The 20,694-nt window shown below is 36.3% G+C and overlaps 1 protein-coding gene across 5 annotated transcripts in view; it reads right to left on the bottom strand.

The window, feature by feature from the left end:
* Positions 1-20,694, bottom strand: part of LOC139967779 (LIM domain-binding protein 2-like) — a 40,016-nt gene that overhangs the window by 8,119 nt on the left and 11,203 nt on the right. For 2 of the 5 annotated variants that reach the window (XM_071971849.1, XM_071971850.1), the window contains exons 4-10: positions 14,188-14,290; positions 13,177-13,349; positions 11,729-11,851; positions 9,625-9,702; positions 8,852-8,981; positions 7,503-7,547; positions 918-1,069 (exon numbers count right to left, since the gene is read on the bottom strand). In XM_071971849.1, the coding sequence (XP_071827950.1) occupies positions 918-1,069; positions 7,503-7,547; positions 8,852-8,981; positions 9,625-9,702; positions 11,729-11,851; positions 13,177-13,349; positions 14,188-14,290 (804 nt within the window). The remainder of the gene's footprint in view (positions 1-917; positions 1,070-7,502; positions 7,548-8,851; positions 8,982-9,624; positions 9,703-11,728; positions 11,852-13,176; positions 13,350-14,187; positions 14,291-20,694) is intronic. The other 3 variants (XM_071971851.1, XM_071971852.1, XM_071971853.1) reach the window with 3 other exon arrangements.

The raw sequence follows: 20,694 nt of genomic DNA, 5'->3' as shown, positions 1-20,694 counted from the left end.
AAATCAAATCAGCTCAGTGCTTTCTTGTCATATCAAAACATTCAACAGTAACACTGTAAACATGATGTTCAAAGAGCTGACCATTATTGACTTCAAGTGATCAGCCAGGTTCTTGCGCCACTGTGAACGCACATATCAACTACCATGTTAATTCTTGAATTTTCTTCTTTAATGACTGTGTGTTCACAAGGTTTCAGTCTTTGACATCTCTTTATCTCAAGTGTCTTTTGACCTTCACAGAAAATAATAGGATTCTTGTACTCACTAAGGTAGATCTTAATACAAAGAATGATGTTTCATACAAGCTTTGCAATATGCAGTTTTCCAGGTAACAAGGTTTTCAGATAAACACATATGAAATCGCAAAGATTCCTCTTGCCTTTGGCAAGGAATCCTCAATAGACAAACAATGTAAAAACAGATCCAGACAATACTTATTGCATAAAACGTTTGACCCTAAATGAAGCCCTTTGCCAGAAGTGATAAACCAAGTGTATTTCACCTATTGAAACACACACAAACACGCAAGTCATACATTTGTAACATGTACTGCAAGTAGCGATAAACTTTTATGTATGTATGTATGTATTTTAGATCCTCCTGCAAGCAGGAACTCGCGAAGAAGCCTCATTGGCTTATCAAAGCCGCAAGCTGACCGAAATCAGTCTCTTACATTCATATTTAACGTCCATGATTATGAATTGTTAATTGTCTGTCTGTAACTGGACGACATATACATTAATCTGGGAGTGACTCACACCGGGGACCTTATGATTGAAAGGCACCGGCGTTAACCACTGAGCTTACACTCCATAACTTACAGACGATGTAAGACGGAGTGTAAAACATGCTCGCTAAACATGGCTGGAATGACCGTAATAGATGACCACTGATTAATTCTGGCTTATTTCACTCACCGTGGGTACACCCTCTGCTGGATAGCCTCCAGGGGATCTCTTCTTGCCTCCACTTCCAGCTATGCTATTGGTTGATGTGTTTGTGTTGCCAAGGGAACCAGAAGTAGTCACAGATTTCCTCTTTCTTCTTTTTGTTGGTTGTCGTGATGTGTCTATGAGAAATGGAATGAAGCCATATATATATGATTGCTACATACGGTCCATTAGCTTGACTCAACGCACTTTCATGATTGAAGTTTAAAGTAAAAAACTGATATTTCCTGTTTCCTTCTTGCATGAGATTAATACTAAAAGTTTAAGTGTCTGGATCAAATCTCCCTCTTTTAGCATTTTGTTGGTGACAAAGTTAGGATGGTATCTTAGGTTGACCAATTGTAATCATATTTTGAGTATAACTCAATTGACTACATCAAATTGAAGATCCTGAACGCAAACAGATTCTTTAAGGGGATATTCCGGTGGCAGAAGTTGGTTGTTTTAACAAGATGGCTTGAAACTCTTTGCATCTTAGATGAAAATCTTGTCACAATAATACATTGGATTGGTATGTTGAACAAACATAGACCTGGCAATAACAGAGTCTGGCTCATTTCTGTCACCATCTTCTTGTACATGGGACACAATCACATCATGAGACAAGAATGTGACCTGATTGGATTCCTACCTAGTCCATAATTTCAGTTTACCAGACAGTACTTTACTTGATTGATGTGATTATTTTCCATTATACAACACCTAATTGTATTCTGGTCATTTGATTGGTCAATTGCTCGTTGATTGCATGCAAAATCCGCTCTATTCCACTCTATGAAATAGAACCATGGGTTATACTTTTTTTCGTAGCACTTTTTTCAATGGTAAGAGAGCAGAGAAACCTGTCTGTTCAAAACAGTCTGTTTGCATGAGTGCATTTTACCCATCTTAATATAATATGTTGTATAAAACAAATAATGAATGGTTTCCGAATCCATTCGTGCAATAGTGCAAATATTTCATTCGTTGAAAGATGTAATTTGTTCCATTCAACTCGGCTGCGCCTCATTGAATGGAACATTCCATCTTTATACTCATCAAATATTTGCACTATTGCACTCATAACCATTCATTATTTGTATAATATCTCACTACACATTATACAATAGCTGCTGTATATCTCACTACACATAATACAATAGCTGCTGTATATCTCACTACACATAATACAATAGCTGCTGTATATCTCACTACACATAATACAATAGCTACTGTATATCTCACTACACATAATACAATAGCTGCTGTATATATCACTACACATAATACAATAGCTGCTGTATATCTCACTACACATAATACAATAGCTGCTGTATATCTCACTACACATAATACAATACTAGCTGCTGTATATCTCACTACACATAATACAATAGCTGCTGTATATCTCACTACACATAATACAATACTAGCTGCTGTATATCTCACTACACATAATACAATAGCTGCTGTATATCTCACTACACATAATTACAATAGCTACTGTATATCTCACTACACATAATACAATACTAGCTGCTGTATATCTCACTACACATAATACAATAGCTGCTGTATATCTCACTACACATAATACAATACTAGCTGCTGTATATCTCACCACACATAATACAATAGCTGCTGTATATCTCACTACACATAATACAATAGCTACTGTATATCTCACTACTTATAATGACAATAGCGGCTGCATATCTCACTACACATAATTACAGTAGCTACTGTATATCTCACTACACATTATACAATAGCTACTGTATATCTCACTACACATAATACAATAGCTGCTGTATATCTCACTACACATAATACAATAGCTACTGTATATCTCACTACACATTATACCATAGCTGATGTATATCTCACTACACATAATACAATACTAGCTGCTGTATATCTCACTACACATAATACAATAGCTACTGTATATCTCACTACTTATAATGACAATAGCTGCTGCATATCTCACTACACATAATTACAGTAGCTACTGTATATCTCACTACACATTATACAATAGCTACTGTATATCTCACTACACATAATACAATAGCTGCTGTATATCTCACTACACATAATACAATAGCTACTGTATATCTCACTACACATTATACAATAGCTGCTGTATATCTCACTACACATAATACAATAGCTGCTGTATATATCACTACACATAATACAATAGCTGCTGTATATCTCACTACACATAATACAATAGCTGCTGTATATCTCACTACACATAATACAATAGCTGCTGTATATCTCACTACACATAATACAATAGCTACTGTATATCTCACTACACATAATACAATAGCTGCTGTATATCTATTACACATAATACAATAGCTACTTTATATCTCACTACACATAATACCATAGCTACTATACTGTATATCTCACCACACATAATACAATGTCGACTGTATACACCTGACAGTGTCGTTAAGCATAATAATTCTCTTCCACTTTCCCATAGTACATACAACAATAGCAATACAACTGACAATATATTTTAGCATAATAATTCACTTTCACTTCCCATTATACATACTCCAAGCATAGTTGGAAAACAACATGTAAGTATTAATAGTTGGAAAACAAAGCCAGATTCCTTACAAATTGAGTTACTTCAGCTTAAATCAAACATGAATGATGCCAGGGTTTTCATTTAACCTACCATAAACAAAATAAATTACACAATTCATTTTCCAGCAAGCCAAATTACCCTGTGTGCCATTAAACAATTCTTTACATTCCAAAAAGATTGCAATGACAATGGTATGTCCAAACAATACAGTTATCAATCATTGTTTGCTATTTACTACATAAGATTTTCCCATAAATTAATCAAACTCATGCAGATAAAGCCATGAAAAGCTAATAAACCTAACAAAAAGTCCTTGCTTCAATTTGATAGTCTTCACAAACCAGGACTTCATCACCAACCACCACCTGATCCATCAAAGCAGCAAACACAAGGAGAGTCTTTTTTTTTCTTACATTAGCAGAATGGCAGGTTCCATAGAAATTACTCACATTTCCATCATTAATAAAAGATGCAGCCATTGAAATACTACTGTAACAACACTGTTCATGAGCAATGACTGAAGCGGCAACTCCCTCGGCTTTGACACTCATATCGTATCAAACTAGTTTCAATAGTTGTTAATTATCTGTTGCATTGTGTATTCATTGACAACCCATTATGTGGTACTTGAAGGATTGCTTCAGTTGCCATACATGTTTATGTTATATGAAAGAGGACAATAAAAGAAACACAATGGTGAAAAAACTGTTCAAATATCTTTTTCGGTTAAAGAGATATTCAAGTGTAAAGTTTTATCAGGTTGTGTAGAAACTGCTGAAATCTGACTAGCTGTGATGTCACATCCTCACATTCCTGAAAAGTCTTTGTCTTTTTCTCTAAATATTTTGTGAGATTTCATGACTTTCAACCAAAAGATATGTCAGGAGATCTCATATTTGTCAAAGGAAGTATTTGAGATTTAACATCTGAAGAATTTTTTATTATATTACTTTCAAATGTGTCAAAACATGTAAATAATTTTTAAAGAAATATATTCACAAATTTTAAGGAAGTGAGGATGTGACGTCACACCCTCACAGTAAGTCTTTTTACACCAGTCATTTTCAAAGAAATTTTGATATCTTCAAAGTGTCATATCTCCTTAACAGAGCATGCTATCATGATAGTTTCTTCACTGTTCTTTTTGTCTTTTTGTGCTCTTTCATACAAAATAGACATGTCAAACACCTGAACCAATCCTTTAAGGGAATTCATTTGCGCACACTACTGTTCAGTCATTGGTCACACAACAGCATATCACATGTTGTTTATGATGTGCAATTGCTAGATTGTTTGAAATAACTAAGCACTAAAGTTGACATTTGACCTTTGGCTCCAGTTACCTTCATATCTATGAATGGTTTATACTACTCGACACACCTATAAATACCTGTCAAATTCGAGAGCAAAATTCAATGTCTCCTTGGAATTATAGCTAAATCACATTTTGATAAATTAGACCTTTGACCTCAGATTAAGTTCTTTAAGGTTTGCACTAAAATGACATATTTTAACTTTGATCTGCTGATCTTTGACCTCAGCCTACCATATATGGATATTTTGAAACTATTTGACTACCAATCGCACAGGCAAAGGTTGCAAGTCAGTCCAATTTTTACCCTTGCTTTTATGATGATTTGATCATTCTGACCTTTGACCTTTTATTACAGAAGTCTGCTAGACATAAGCTCCCATCAATAGTCACAGTCCTACCAAGTTTGATGAAAAATCAGCTCAAAAGGAGCTATTGAAAACAAAATTGCAGATGTAAGAGAGACACAGACAACTTTTAAACTCTCTACCCGATATTGACTTTTGCAGTTAACCTCAGTTACACTTCCATGGGTGATCACCCCTCAGATTTACTGGCAACTATTGGTTTGGCAACTGAAATGACCATAATAGGCAAATAAAACGTTGTGTGCGACGACAACACAGTACAAATCTTGCATGATGGCACTACTGTATTGGGACAGTACAAATCATGGCGCACAGTCCTACATCCAATTTTCTCTGTAAGTTTCTTTTTTCATCGACCTTACATTTTCAATAACGCAAAATGCATTTTGATTCAATAATGGTATGTAAGGACAACTGTCTTCAATGGTAGAGAGATTTGCACAGAAGGCAGATCACTTTGAGCGAGCCAATAATCCTCCTCCTGGCAGGTTCAAAGTCTTGCATAAATCAGTGTTCATGTGTGAAATTAACAAATGGAATTGCTATGTTCATCTCTTCCCAGTGAAAGTAAGTTTATATGCTCAGTAACACTGCAACAATTTGACTACTATTATCAGATGTTCAATTTGAGAACCTTGACCTTCATGAAAAAAGCTAAGCCTCTTTTCAAGACTTACTTGTTCCCGAATATCCAATTAAGTTCTAGCTATTACCTGCTAGGGAAACTAAGCATCGATGCCAATCCATTCATGATTGACCATTCTCAGGAAAGAAATAAAAAACAATATACGAGGGCCAATGGTCATTGAGTAACAATGAGTCCATTGTGGTTTCAGATGGTATGGGTCTGTATTAAAGTTAGTATTAAGTAACAAAAGCGTCAGTGTGGTTAGATTGCATTTATGAAATAGTAGTGGCAAACATCGACTGTTCTAATATTAGAAACTCGTAGCAAACTGGATATATTTTGACTTCTCCCAAAGACTTCTTCTGTAAAAGTGCTTAAAATTATGAGCAATTTAACAAACAAAAAAGAGCAGTTGCCTCCTCCACACTAGCAAGCACATATAGGTTGCAAATATCTTCTTTGGAGAAACACTCTCGTTTTGTGACAAAGGCTAGTTGTTTTGGGAACTTTGCAGAGTAGTAAATTAGCTAAACATTTGAAATTAAAGAGTTCGAAAACCAGACTTTATAGATATGAATAGACTGATAACCAGACACCTAGCTCCAACAGAATACTTCTCACGTTAGTTTACTTCTTAGAACTACTTCTCTGGATTCCAGCACTACTACTACTAGAAAGCAAAATGCTTACATAGATAGAAATGTTCAAGCACAATACAAGAAATGTTGAAAGTTGAGACAGACAAAAGATAAATCATTAGTCATCGATCACGAAGAGCCACAAAACGAAATAGATACAAGGAATAATCCCAGTAACCCGCAACAAGGCACCAACTCCCCCCCCCCACACCTCCAGTAGAAAGGCATCATGGAAGTCACATAGAGAAAAATTAATATAATAGAAAGGAACCACAATTTCACAAAGGTAGATAGAGAAATCCTCACCCACTGAGAGAAAGCACCAATGAAATCACATAGAGAAATTAATTGACAGCGACCACACCCCCAATGAAATGGCATCATGGAAGTCACATAGAAACCTTATTAAATTGAAAGGAACCACAAAATCACAAAGGTAGATTGAGAAATCCCCAGCCACTCGGAGAAATCACCAGTGAAATCACATAGAGAAAATAATCAACAAAAACCTCAACCCACACCCCCCACCCCAGTATAAAAATAAAAGAAACCACAAAAATACAGAGGTAGATAGTTAATCACAGCCACCAGGTGAAAGGTACCAAAAAGAATAATAACACAGAGAAATTAATTTCCAGTGTCCAAGAAGAAAGGAGCTAATCACATAGAGGTTAATCCCAGCCACCATTAGAAAGGCACCACAAAATTAAACAAAAAGAGCCAGGAAAAAACAAATAGTATATATGTATATACCTATATGTATATATATATATTATTTGTATATATATATATATAAATATATTATATGTATATATATATATATACGTATATATATACATACGTATATATATATATATATATATATATATATATATATATATATAAATATATATATATATATATACATATATATATATACATATATATATATATATACATATATATATATATACATATAGGTAGTGAGATTAATCCACAGCCACCAATATAAATGAGCCAACCAGTGCACAACCTACCATTCTTTCGTGCATTTCCATTAGGAAGCTGTTGATGGTGTGGGTCTGAATAAAGACAGAAATATCAATATGTAATATCCTGGTATCTCAGCTAAACGTAGAAGATGAGACAAGGAGTTTGGGTAACAAATGTATCAACAATACCAAAAGATCATCAGCGAAATCATCATCTCCAAACATCATCGGCAAAAAAAACTTCATCTCCAGACATCATCAGCAACAACATCATCTCCAAACATCTTCGGCAAACACCATCTCCAACAATCATCAGCAAACAACTTGAGAAGGTGGCTGAGAATAGGTCTGTGAGACCATCAGCTAAAAATTGTAACTTAAGAAGTACAGCAACACCTTGCCTATTTTGGCATCTCAAATCTTCATCTAGTTCCATCCACTCAAATTCCCCAAGTTTGATGACAGGTTCCAAACCACGGGTCTGAGACCACACTAGTTAGCACCAAGATGGCAGCGGTCAAGGTGCCACAATGCATGACGAAACTAAACTATGCTAACGAGGAGGTGCTGGGCATGACAAACCACCTATTGATTGCATTAAAAAACATTCATTAATGGGGGTATGTGACGCCCTCATGAACAGAACCTCTGTGAGTCAGGTTATAGCTGGCAATTATGACCTCTCTGACTAACTGGGATAGAAATAGCAACAACCTTCATTAATGGGGGTATGTTACACCCTCATGAACAGAACCTCTGTGAGTCATTTTATAGCAGGCAATTTTGACCTCTCTGACTTACTGGGATAACCAAGAAATAGCAACAACTTTCATGAATGGGGGTATGTTACACCCTCATGAACAGAACCTCTGTGAGTCATTTTATAGCTTGCAATTATGACCTCTCTGACTAACTGGGATAGAAATAGCAACAACCTTCATGAATGGGGGTATGTTCCACCCTCATGAACAGAACCTCAGTGAGTCAGTTTAAAGCTTGCAATTATGACCTCTGACTAACTGAGAAGCATAAAGATAGCAACAACCTTCATGAACCATGACTGATGACAGCTCTATAACTGGTAAGAGTGCTTCTTAGTTCAAACCTTAGCATACACAGCATATAAGATCTTATCCTGTTCTTACCCTGAAACTGTCAGGACAATTGGTACCTGTGGAGCCAGTCTTGACCTCTGGCAGAATGTTATCAACCTAAAGGGATGAGTTTGATAGACTAGATCACACTATTTATGTGACCAAGAATAGCCAATTTCCCATTTCAAGGGTATCAGTGGTTGTCAGGAAATACATACAGGAGCAAACTGATGACATAACCTGTATACATTGTATAATGGAGATGATAGGGCAGCCATGGTGAACATTTACATATCTTACCCATACCAGGTGGGGTCACCATTCGCTGCCACTTTTCAAAGAGAGTTGCTTTGAGACAATCCCTTGGGCTAAGGTTGTAAGCCTTGTGTCTGGACATAAGCTCTTGCATTGGTTCTAAGATGACGCACAACTGTTAATGTAAAATCAAGAATCAATAGAAATTACAAAAATGAATCTCAAAAAAAGGCATGGTCTAGTCACATAAATGCAAAGAAATACATTGGTATTAATTCTACTATCTGCAGTAATGGAGTATGTCGTAGAAAGGTTATGATTCTGACACCTCGGCTGAGTGATGTCACAGAATTACTATGATTCTGACATCTGGGCTGAGTGATGATATCAAAGAACGATTATGATTCTGACATCTGGGCTGAGTGATGATATCAAAGAACTATTATGATTCTGACATCTGGACTGAGTGATGATATCAAAGAATAATAATGATTCTGGGCTGAGTGATGATATCAAAGAACTATTATGATTCTGACATCTGGACTGAGTGATGATATCAAAGAATGATAATGATTCTGGGCTGAGTGATCATGATTATGATTCTGACAGCTGGTTGAGTAATGATGTCACAGAATGATTATGATTCTGACATCTTGACTGAGTGATGATGTCATAGCATGATTATAATTCTGACGTCCAGGCTGAGTAATTATGACACACAATAATTATAATTCTTACATCTGGTCTCATTGATTATGTATAAGAATGGAAGTTATTCTAAGTGTGTGTACAAGTAACAAGACTCCAAGCTGACTTACCCTGAGATAGTTTAATGTGTTGCTAGTAAGACCTTGTCTTGTGATATTTTTCGACAGCTGTTCAACCATGCTTGGATCCTAAAGGGTACAAAAAGATGTTGATTAATCATAAACTCATTGATGTTTATGACTTAAAACAAGCCGCCAATATTTTGCAACATTTGCATACCTATCTACGTTTCAACTTCATAGAACATAGCACTGTAAGCAAATACTACACAAAATCTATATATATAGTACCATAGCATCGTTACCATATACAACCCAAACTGTATGAGTACTACCACAGTAAGCACTAACCCTATCCATTTAGTACCATTGGGTTACTACCACAGTAAGCACTAACCCTATCTATTTAGTACCATTGGGTTACTACCACAGTAAGCACTAACCCTATCCATTTAGTACCATTGGGTTTACTACCACAGTAAGCACTAACCCTATCTATTTAGTACCATTGGGTTACTACCACAGTAAGCACTAACCCTATCTATTTAGTACCATTGGGTTTACTACCACAGTAAGCACTAACCCTATCTATTTAGTACCATTGGGTTACTACCACAGTAAGCACTAACCCTATCTATTAAGTACCATTGGGTTACAGTATTTTTAGAGTATTATGGTACAACAGTCAACAGGAATATATTGAAGGATGACTTTAGACACAAACTTAATTTTGATCTTGTTGTAGACCATTCAAATACACTGCTATCAGTGCAGGTCGTATTTCAATAACGCAAGAATAAGTTTCTGGTACGCACTTACAGTACCAGCTTGGAGGTAACCTTATTGCATGGACCGCGATCAACGCACTTAAGTGCGGGGGTTTCTAAAGCGTAGCAATCAGTGCGTTCTTCATTCATAAACTGCACAATAGAAGTGCACAAATCAATATATAACATCATTTATACATGCATACCGGTTATCATATGCTGGTCCATTTAATTACAATATTGTAAATATACACATACACAATAACCAGATAAATTGATACAATATAAACTTCATTTATCATAACCGCAGTGAACTTGAACAAGTGGCAGGCTTGGAACAACACATTAACATGTTTGATAAGCTATTGATACCTCACTGTATAGACTACATACTACTCCCATGATAGGTTAAATTTGCCACATATATCGTGTTACAAAAGATGGCTGCTCCCTCAACTACTGCAGCACGTGGCAAGGCAAGTCCTCAGAATTGAAAAAAAAACGGTACAGCCAAACAAGGAACATAGTCATGACAAATTCGGTAGTTTTTGCCTACATCAAAAAGAGACTTTTTAAGGTAACTTATAATGCTTCAGAACCTTTTATTTTTAAGATATCAATGTTGTAATTATTGATTGGTTAGTTTCTTTTCTCATTCTTTCAGGGGCCTCCTCTCACCTTAGGCACAACAGGAAAACCCTTTTCCTATGACACAACTTCTTCAACTGAAATTGCTTTGGATATTTCAGCCAATGAAATATGACAATCTTTGTTCTGTCAGCTTCATAACCATTCAATCACAGTATCTGATTGGCTATCGTGTCCATTGACAAAAACTACAAGCTGTCGGAAAAGTACTGAAACCTTCTACCATCATGCACATAAACCTGTCTTTGTAACATCACTTTTAGTTTATATCTGTTTGCTGGTTGTACTGCAGCCATATCGTACAGTTCTAAAGGAAGTTGTAACAGTAGGCCACCTTGTCACACTCACATTATGAAACTGCATAACTATGACTGAATAAAGAAGGGATTTGTTTTCCCTACATTTCTATAGGACATATGAGTTATTAAGTCTCGTTTAGGATTGTGAGTTGCAGCTTTTGGAAATTTTGTGTCTGATCTTGTCATTTCACTCTGTTTGAATTTCTTTTGTTACTAGGTGAAAAAGAATTAACTAGTATTACAGCGATTTCTTGCGTGGAACAAGCAAAGGACTTCTCACCTCTGCGGAGATGACTAGACTTAACTGCGTGAAAATTGCAATCCTAGACAAACAGAGGAGAGCATGAAGACTGCGATCATACACTCCACACAGCTGAAATGTTTATGACAATACTAGTGATGCTGACTTAATTTGATCACTGAAAATTTACAATGTGTTACCTGCATGGCGACTACACTCCTGGGGATCAGTTCACGATGTTGCCGGATGGCAAAATGCCAGGATCTTATCCGCATCATGTCATCAAATGTAAATTCAACCACCAACCTGCCCTCCGTACAAACCTAGGAAGATCAAAGAGAAAAAGATACTTGGTTATCTGGTTGTCTGTTATTGGTTATCTGTTGCAAAAAGGCCTGTGTAGGTAAAATGAAAAGAGTTTGAGGGCCTGATGTTTCGATCCTAGCAGGATCTTTTTCAGAGGCTAAACTGAAACAAATACAGATTAAGGAATCACTTAAACTAGACAGATGGGCAGACAACTACATGAAAAATAAATCAAGAAAAAAATAGACTGAACGATGGAGATGAAACAGTAGTAGGAGATGAAAAAGGCAATGGAAATAAAATGTGCAGAAGGGGGGGGGGGGGTAAGTGTAATGTGAGTTACAGCCATTAGAAATCACAAGATTTCACCTCTGGAAGATATGTTCATGCTTGTCCATCATCAGAACCTATCGAGGTACTGTAGGCCTAACAAGTTTATACACTTATGAGATTAGATAGGGAAGGGAAGGGATAGGGAAGGGATAGGGAACAGATTAGATAGGGAAGAGGTTTTCATACTGGACATACTCTGCCTGATTGGTCAGCCATGCTTTTGCTACTGAGAGAGTCCATGTTAAAAAAAAAAAAAAATTCTCATCAGTTTCTACATCACCATTTCATAAGTATTTCCAACATTGTTTGTGTAAGTAGGCCCATACATTGTTGTTCAAACTGACACACCGATTACCTCTTTTTTCAGTGGTCGTGGTCCACCTGCTAAAAACTTGCTGTGAAAGCTTAACTATGTTCACTTTGATAAAGCTTTCGTCTCAAAAGCTGTAAATTGATGTTTGGAGCAGCCAAGATATATGTTTCATAGAATAAAAGAACCACATTCTTCTACCTTATAATGCAAGTATTAGGGCAAACATGATATTTCTACATATCAAAATGAGGATAAATCCTTGATAAGAAAATGGCCCATTGTTACACTTAAGTGGCCCATGGATGCTACAAAACCCTTCAACCCACAGACCATTTTGCCTAAAAAATGATGCTGGTCTTTGAAACCATAATTTTGGCCTGTTCAATAGGCTTTGATTTCCGACAAAGAAATGTTGTAACATTTCCTGGTGTAAGTTAGCAAAACGACATGGAGAGCAACCGACATTGCCACTACCAGTACTGTGATACCACAACAACAAATTGTGACTAAGTACCACACCAAATAAGCAGAAGCTGGAGAAGATGGAAGCCAAGCACACACCACAGACACACAATTCAGCAACAAGATTATTCCTTAAAAAAACACACACTTCTCAGCAACAAAAACCAGCCTTCATTTTCAACATAAATAGAGATGCTTATATGATAAATAAAATCAATTCACTTTATACATTACCTTTGTAAACATGGGCTTGCCATGATGTGACACCATTGTAGTCTGGTCACAGTCCAATGTAATGGTTGTATTATGGAATGATTCTTTTGGGTGTTTAAGGAGGTAGTAGAGATCTGTTACACCACCCTCAAAGATGGTACGAAAGTAGCGGGGTATCAGCGTCCTCCCAATAGCTGATGGATGAAACAAATAAATCATGGTTGCATTTGATTTTGGAAAATGTACTTTTCAGATAGTTTATATATGTATTAGAGAACTTTTACATTGACTTCAAAAACTGGTGAAGTGATTGGAGGGGGTTTGGGCAGGGGGTGCGGTGAGCATCAAACCCTCCTACAGTACCAACAGTTCAACCCTCACAGGCATCAACTGAGTATACTGTACATTACAGTAATATAAAGATGCACAAATGGCCTTCAAAGTAAAAATTGACAGATCATACAAATTTGAGGATTCAAAGTTCCCTGATTTTTACCACGACTTTCTAGGAAATCGACTGAAAAATTGCAGGGCTTTAAACCGATCACACCCATGCTATTATGCATATCGCTATCACACTTTCATTTTCTATTGTGAATGACAGCCACTTCATTTAGGTAATATTAGTTCATCAGTACAAAAACATTTTAATATGATTGTGAAAATTCCTCAAATTTAAAATATGAGGAACATCATCTAGACATACTGTACAAGGAACTTGCGATCATGGCTCGCTTGAAAGTTTTTTATTAAAGGTTTTTTCTTCATAAGTAATTTCAAATCGAACACAGCACCCTATGTTTCAACCCACATAAATTTATTACAGCTATAATATCAAAACTAAAGTTAGGTTGCAATTCAGTGATTGTTTTTTTTTCAAAACAATCCTATGCATTCCTGTTATTCTAGAATATTTCAACGACAATTAACAAAACTTTTGGAGACAAGATGGAAGGTGTGGACTAGAGAACTAGAGGAATGTTCCCTAGATTGTTTTGGAAGTCTTTACAAGATCTTCTGACAACGTCTTACTGTAACGTTTTGGACCATCTTCCAGACAAAACGCCAACACCAGTACTGCATCATCTTCAAAGAATTCAGTAGCAAATGCATCCCACCACAGGTTATCACTCTCCTGAAAGAAAACAATAGATAGTCACATGACAAATTAGCCCATCATTTCAGTTATATAGTCATTATTAGTAACCTCGTTCCAACTTAATTGGTACCTTGGTTTAAACTATTAGAGCTCTCAAAGCTTTTAATGTAATTTAAATTAGAGCAGCAATGCTGTCAAATCTGAATCCTCTGAAAACAGTAGATTGCTAGTGAATGTAGCACACATGGATCCAGGGCAGGAAGGGATATACACCTCCTCCCCCCTCCCACCCCCCTTTCAACCTAACTGGAATGTTGGAATACAAGAGTATATTGGCCCCTTACAGCCTGTACAGTAGCACTGGAATCAACTAGTTTCAGTTTGTAAAAACTTTTCAGTAACCTATCAATGTGTTAACACCATACTTGTTATAACACATGAAATTCTCCTTCTGTATCTGACATCATAGCACAAAATCCATGCAATCATCTTATGTTTTTTTATCAATTTGGAACTTTTGAAATATTCCAAGTTTGATCTACTTTAAAAAACATGCATTTAGTGACAGCTTTCACAGCTGATATGATTAAGAATCAAGTCCATGTTCTACAGTACAATTAGTTTTCATGTTTGATGAGAACATTTTCAATCACCAAGTATATATCACTGCCTGTGAAGTTTGGGCTTCATTTTGACATGTAACAGCTCAGTAGGAAACTGTAGTTATACACTTGTGAATGTGAAAAACCCTTTGTGACAGGTAAACAATACACAAGAGTTTTTAAAGGATTTTGTGATTGATTTGTTGAAAGTAATTTTGACATGACACAGGCTTTAAACCTCACAGAATGAATCAAATCTGGCATTGCTAGAACATGATACTGTCTTTCCATGAATGTGTCTTCTTTTTCTTTATTTGTTGCAAAACGATTCAGATTATGATCCCAGGCATAGTTTGGCTAAGAGTGACAGTAGTTTTTTTTTTCTTCAAACTTTTCAATGTTTCGAATGTGTATTGACTGGATCAAAGTTCAACAGTTGCTTGGGGCATAAAAGTGAATTATTGGCACATTATATTTCAATTAAGATGTAGTATCGAAAATTTTGAAAACACATGAACCCTTTAAAGCAGGCAGATTTGGATTTATTTTGCTCCATTAATACATTCTTTTAAACTGATATGCGTAGTGCATTGTAAAATAGTTAGGAATTAAATACAGCTCAATTCAAATTGTTGTTAAATATGGCTAGAATCAAATAGAGAATTGATTAGATATCAGTTTTTGAACTGTTGTGCCAATGGGCAGATTCTAGTGCCCCAGGGGTGGGACTGGCTTGTGCGGTTAGTACCCTGTCTTCATTTTGTATGATGCAACTTTATTTAGGACCGCTGACATATATTTAACCTGACACGTATGTAGATTTCACTTAGGTCTATTTGTCAAAAACAAATTGATATTCTTTACCCCACAATAACAACCCAACAGTCAAGAACTTGGGCTTCCACTCACTAATGCTGGTTAACATTGTTACCATCTATTTTGATATTGCAAAGATTCTCACTGCATCATGAAATTTCCCTTTTTATGCAAGCACGAAAAACAACGGAAGCAATGCCATCAGTAAAATGTTTACTGCCAAGGAGAGGTTTGGTTCAAAAATGTAACGAGAAGGGGCCTTAGATGCAAACTTACTAACCAACAAGCCATTGGGCTTTCTGACTCCTTGCCGTACAGTAAAATTTGAGGTTGCACACAAGATTTTGAAGTTATGACCACTGTGAGTTCCAAGTGATCAAGAGGTTCTCGCACTAATGTAAAGTCTGTACACAGTTTACCTCTAAATTATCATATTTACATAGTTGCCAGATATTGACAGCTGTTGACCTCAACTTAAGTTTCTCCAAGCTTTACCTTTGGACTAACTGCATTTAATCATTACTGTTCATATCTTTTCTTACTGCATTTAATCAGTAGTACTGTTCATATAAACACTTTTACAGACTTTTACATGGTTTTCAGTTTTGACCTATTTTGTGGCTTCAAATGCCCTTCGACCTTAAAATGAAATATTTAGGGAACTTATAACCACGTACTAAAGGTAAACTTTATTAAAAGTATAGTTTGGAATCATGAAAAAAAAAATCCTATATAACTGGATATAAATATTAAATTAAGAATATGCATCCAAATATTAAGTAAGAAGTTCAAAACATCCAACAGATTAATAATGACATCAACCTTACACTGTATATCCAATCAAAAAGACTTTACTTAAACTGGAGTATATATGTTAACTTGTAACTTATCTCTATTAATCAACAGCTTTAAATTTCTCGCAAAGACATGCAACATTTTTAATTGAAACTCCAGACTGTTGTACAGTATTTGTGTTTGCCTGTGTAACATGCTTTTTTTTTTATCTTTTTGTCATTGTCTTTTTGTTTTTCCTTCTTTGTTTTTGTGGAGGCTTTGCCCTTCTTTTTTTCTTTAAAGTTGTTTTTTTTTTCTTTGTTACTAGCCTTCACTACTCAACAACAGGTTGAACAAATCCTTACATCCCCCTAGGGTTGTCTTTACTTCCCAGGGACCTCTTTGACATTAAAATCTGGTAACCATAGCAACCTGCCAGAGTCTGTGCATAATGATTCTGAATTGGTCAGATTAGGTGTATTCCTTACATTGGCAGTAAGTACAGTAAGTCTCCAAGCATGCACACAAAAGCAATTAAGACCTTGAACAAAGCTGTATTGTAAATGATGTGGACACTGAGCCTGCTGCAATGCAATTATTAAATCTTACACACTCATTACAACCATTAGGAGAATACATTGAAGGCAAATTGGTATTCTTTGACAAGAAACAGATTAGAAAAATGTAAAAGGAAATCCTCTGCAGGAATACAAAATATCAGAAGATTCTTTCCCTCAAACTACGTAATATATGTGTGTTGAGTTATAAGACGCAAGAAGCACTCACAAAGGTTCCAGAGTTTTGTGGCATAGTTACGGTTACATACATGAATACAGCATTCTTTCAATACAAGTTTCCAATTGGAAAATTAAAAACCACTTTAAACACCATAGCGATGGATGGATGACATCTTTGGTTATTATGTACTGTATGTCAGAAATCTATTGACTATTTGTTGATAACATAGAACGTATGCCACAACGAATGTGAGAACAACATGTTGTCTGTAATGCAAGACTGAGAAGAATGAAGTTCTTCGGTATGTTACTATATTAACTTGTATTATCATTAATGTATGCTTCCAACATAAGATGGCTATGATCAAAGTTCTGGTCAGGGGCAATGATCTACCTAGATTATGGTAAGGGGCAGTGATCTAGGCTCTGGTCATCAGGGGCAGAGATCTAGGCTGTTCAGGGGCAGTAATCTAGGCTCTGTTCAGGGGCAGTAATCTAGGCTCTGGTCAGGTACTGTGATATACTGTACGCTGTTTAGGGGCAGTAATCTAGGTTCTGGTCAGGGGCAGTGATCTAGGTTCTGGTCAGGGGCAGTGATCTACCTAGATTATGGTAAGGGGCAGTGATCTAGGCTCTGGTCATCAGGGGCAGTGATCTAGGCTGTTTAGGGGCAGTAATCTAGGTTCTGGTCAGGGGCATTGATCTAGGCTCTGGTCACCAGGGGCAGTGATCTAGGCTGTTTAGGGGCAGTGATCTAGGCTCTGGTCAGGGGTAGTAATCTAGGCTCTGATCAGGGGCAGTATTCTAGGTTCTTGTCATGGGCAGTAATCTAGGTTCTGGTCATGGGCAAAGATCTATGTTCTGGTCAGGTGCTGTGATATAGGCTGTCTAGGGGCAGTAATTTTACTGTAAGTTCTGGTCAGGGACAATGATCTATCTAGATTACGGTCAGGGGCAGTGTTCTAGGCTCTGATCAGGGGCAGTAATCTAGGTTCTGGTCATGCGCAGTGATCTCGATCTGGTCACAGTAGTCTTGGTTATGGTCAGGGACAGTGATCTAGGTCCTGTTCAGGGGCAGTAATCTAATTTCTAAATTTCCAGTGATTTATTTCAGAAAAGGTAAATAATCCTTGACCACCACAAATGCCAAATCTTTGCAAATCATATTGAAAAAGTCAGTAATAATCTACTTTGCACACAAAAAATTTGACCTCTTATGACCTTTGACCCACCACAATTGCTACAAATCTTTTCAACTTTAATACATCCTGAAACAATATCAAACTTGTACTCATTGTACAGAAACCACCGTAAAGTGTCAGGTAACATTTTTGATTTATTATGTTTACAGGAGAGGGTGTTACACACAGACACATGCAAATGCACACACACACATACAGTACACACTGACTTGCATGCATAGGTTACTTGCCTGCCAAGTAACTAAATAATGTCATCACAACAGGGAAAGCTTGACATGTGCAGTTATCATTTTAGCTCTCTTACTTGTATACATGTTCAATATTCATTCTATTGAGATTGACAGCATTTCAGATGCAAGCTACCCTAGAGGAGCCAACAAAACATACCCTTGTGTCATAGTGGTTATACTAGTACAATGTATAGTATTGTAATAACATTGAAATAATATTACTATTACTATTAGTCTAATACTAGTACTATTGACAGTAAATTGCAAAAACAAAATGTGAGTGATTCTCATTTCATCATTTTTTTATTTCGTTCACACATATTTTACCCTGATGATGGAATCATCCACATCATCTAGACCACCCTTTAAATTCCAAGAGTTTTGAAACCCTTTCCTACAGTTGTAACTTGCGGGTGCGTATGAATGTTCGGAATTTGCCTCATGTTAAGCTGAAAGTTCAATGGGTTCACTGCAGCCTAGCCAATACCAGCGGTAGCCTACCCCTGGCAATACCTAAGCTACTAACTTCACCTAGCTGTAGAGGATTAATACAACATGTGCAGTTACTTACAAGTAGTCTTTGCCAAAGTGTAGATACTAGCATAGTTAGAAGCATAACTACTGTACACAATACAACAATCTCAAACAATCAGTACACTAACATTATAAACGGAAATGCTCACCAGGTATAATGTGCCAACATTTGACTCAATGCAGCTCCATATTTCAAAGCAGTGATAAAATCTACACTGTAGACAATGTCCTCATGGGCAATTTTTCAGGACAATTTCACCTGAAGGTACACAAACTAAGGCTGCAAGTTTTTTTCACTTAAAACTGTTGGTTTTTTCCTTTATACTAAAACCATTTTTAACCAAAAAGACAGAAACGATTTTCACATGCTACGTAAGTTGATAGCCTACTGTACATACACTTTAAACCAGAGTACCCTACTAATGCCTAGTCTAATGTTACAAACAGGTGCAATACAGTAACTCTTGAACTTGAACAAGTCAAATTTTTTTGTGATGAATGCAGTATTTCTTTAATGAATGATGGACGTTTATTGTGTAACATGTGCAATATAAAGGTTTTACCATGTGCAACTTGTGTAACTCACACAGACACTTTTTGCCTTCAAATTGTAGACTACAAAGAGAACTAGAAAGCCAGTTGGCTTTGTGATTTCTTGCCATAAATTTGCTCATAATTCCACATTACTATTTGACTAATATTGAGCAAGTGAGTTAAGTTTGTCCAATAATGCAGAGGACTCCCGCCTCCCCACTCTCCCCCCCCCCCCCCAAGAAAAAAAATCAGCTCTTTTTTTGTAGCACTCACTTGTGGGAATCAACCAATTAATTCACTGGTAAGGATTAAATACTATTGAATTTTTATTCCAAGATGTTTCAATATCCAGAAAGAACAGTCTTCCTGTGTGAAATGTAGACACAGACATGTTCTACATACCAGCAACTTTCTTTTACCAATTGTGAGCTAGCAAATAAATAAAATATATTTGTACCTGATAGATCCACATACCAAGTAATGTACAGTAATATTAAATTTTTGAGTTAACGTGTGTACAAGCTGGTGTCACATACACACACACACATCATTGAATAAATTTCTTTGCATCCTGCAATGAATAAAAGATTAGAATGGACCATACTCTTATCCTTGTTAAGAATGAGTTGAACCTGATTTTTAACAATTTAAGGGATGCTTAAATGTAGGTGTAAAGCTGACAGTTATTCGGCAATACCCACCCTAAAATAAAAAAGTTGCATTCGTTAATATTTTAGAGAAGGCTGTCATTCCGGGCGCTTGTGATTACGATTTTACAATGTGTGAACTGTGAGGTTGCGAATTGCTTTTCACTGGATCAAAGAAAATTATGAATCACGACATGCTTCTTTTAATATCTATTCCTGCTTTACGATTATTGTTCAACCAACCCCCCAAAATGCTGACATTATTGCAACAAAGAATCTTCACCCCAGCATATCATACAGTATGTCAATGCAACTTGAACTCATTCTTATGCAGTCCAGACACAGGCAGCACACACTAAAATGG

Source organism: Apostichopus japonicus, chromosome 5 (assembly GCF_037975245.1).
Source record: "Apostichopus japonicus isolate 1M-3 chromosome 5, ASM3797524v1, whole genome shotgun sequence".
Taxonomy (NCBI): domain Eukaryota; kingdom Metazoa; phylum Echinodermata; class Holothuroidea; order Aspidochirotida; family Stichopodidae; genus Apostichopus; species Apostichopus japonicus.
This window is presented reverse-complemented; position numbering and strand designations above follow the sequence as displayed.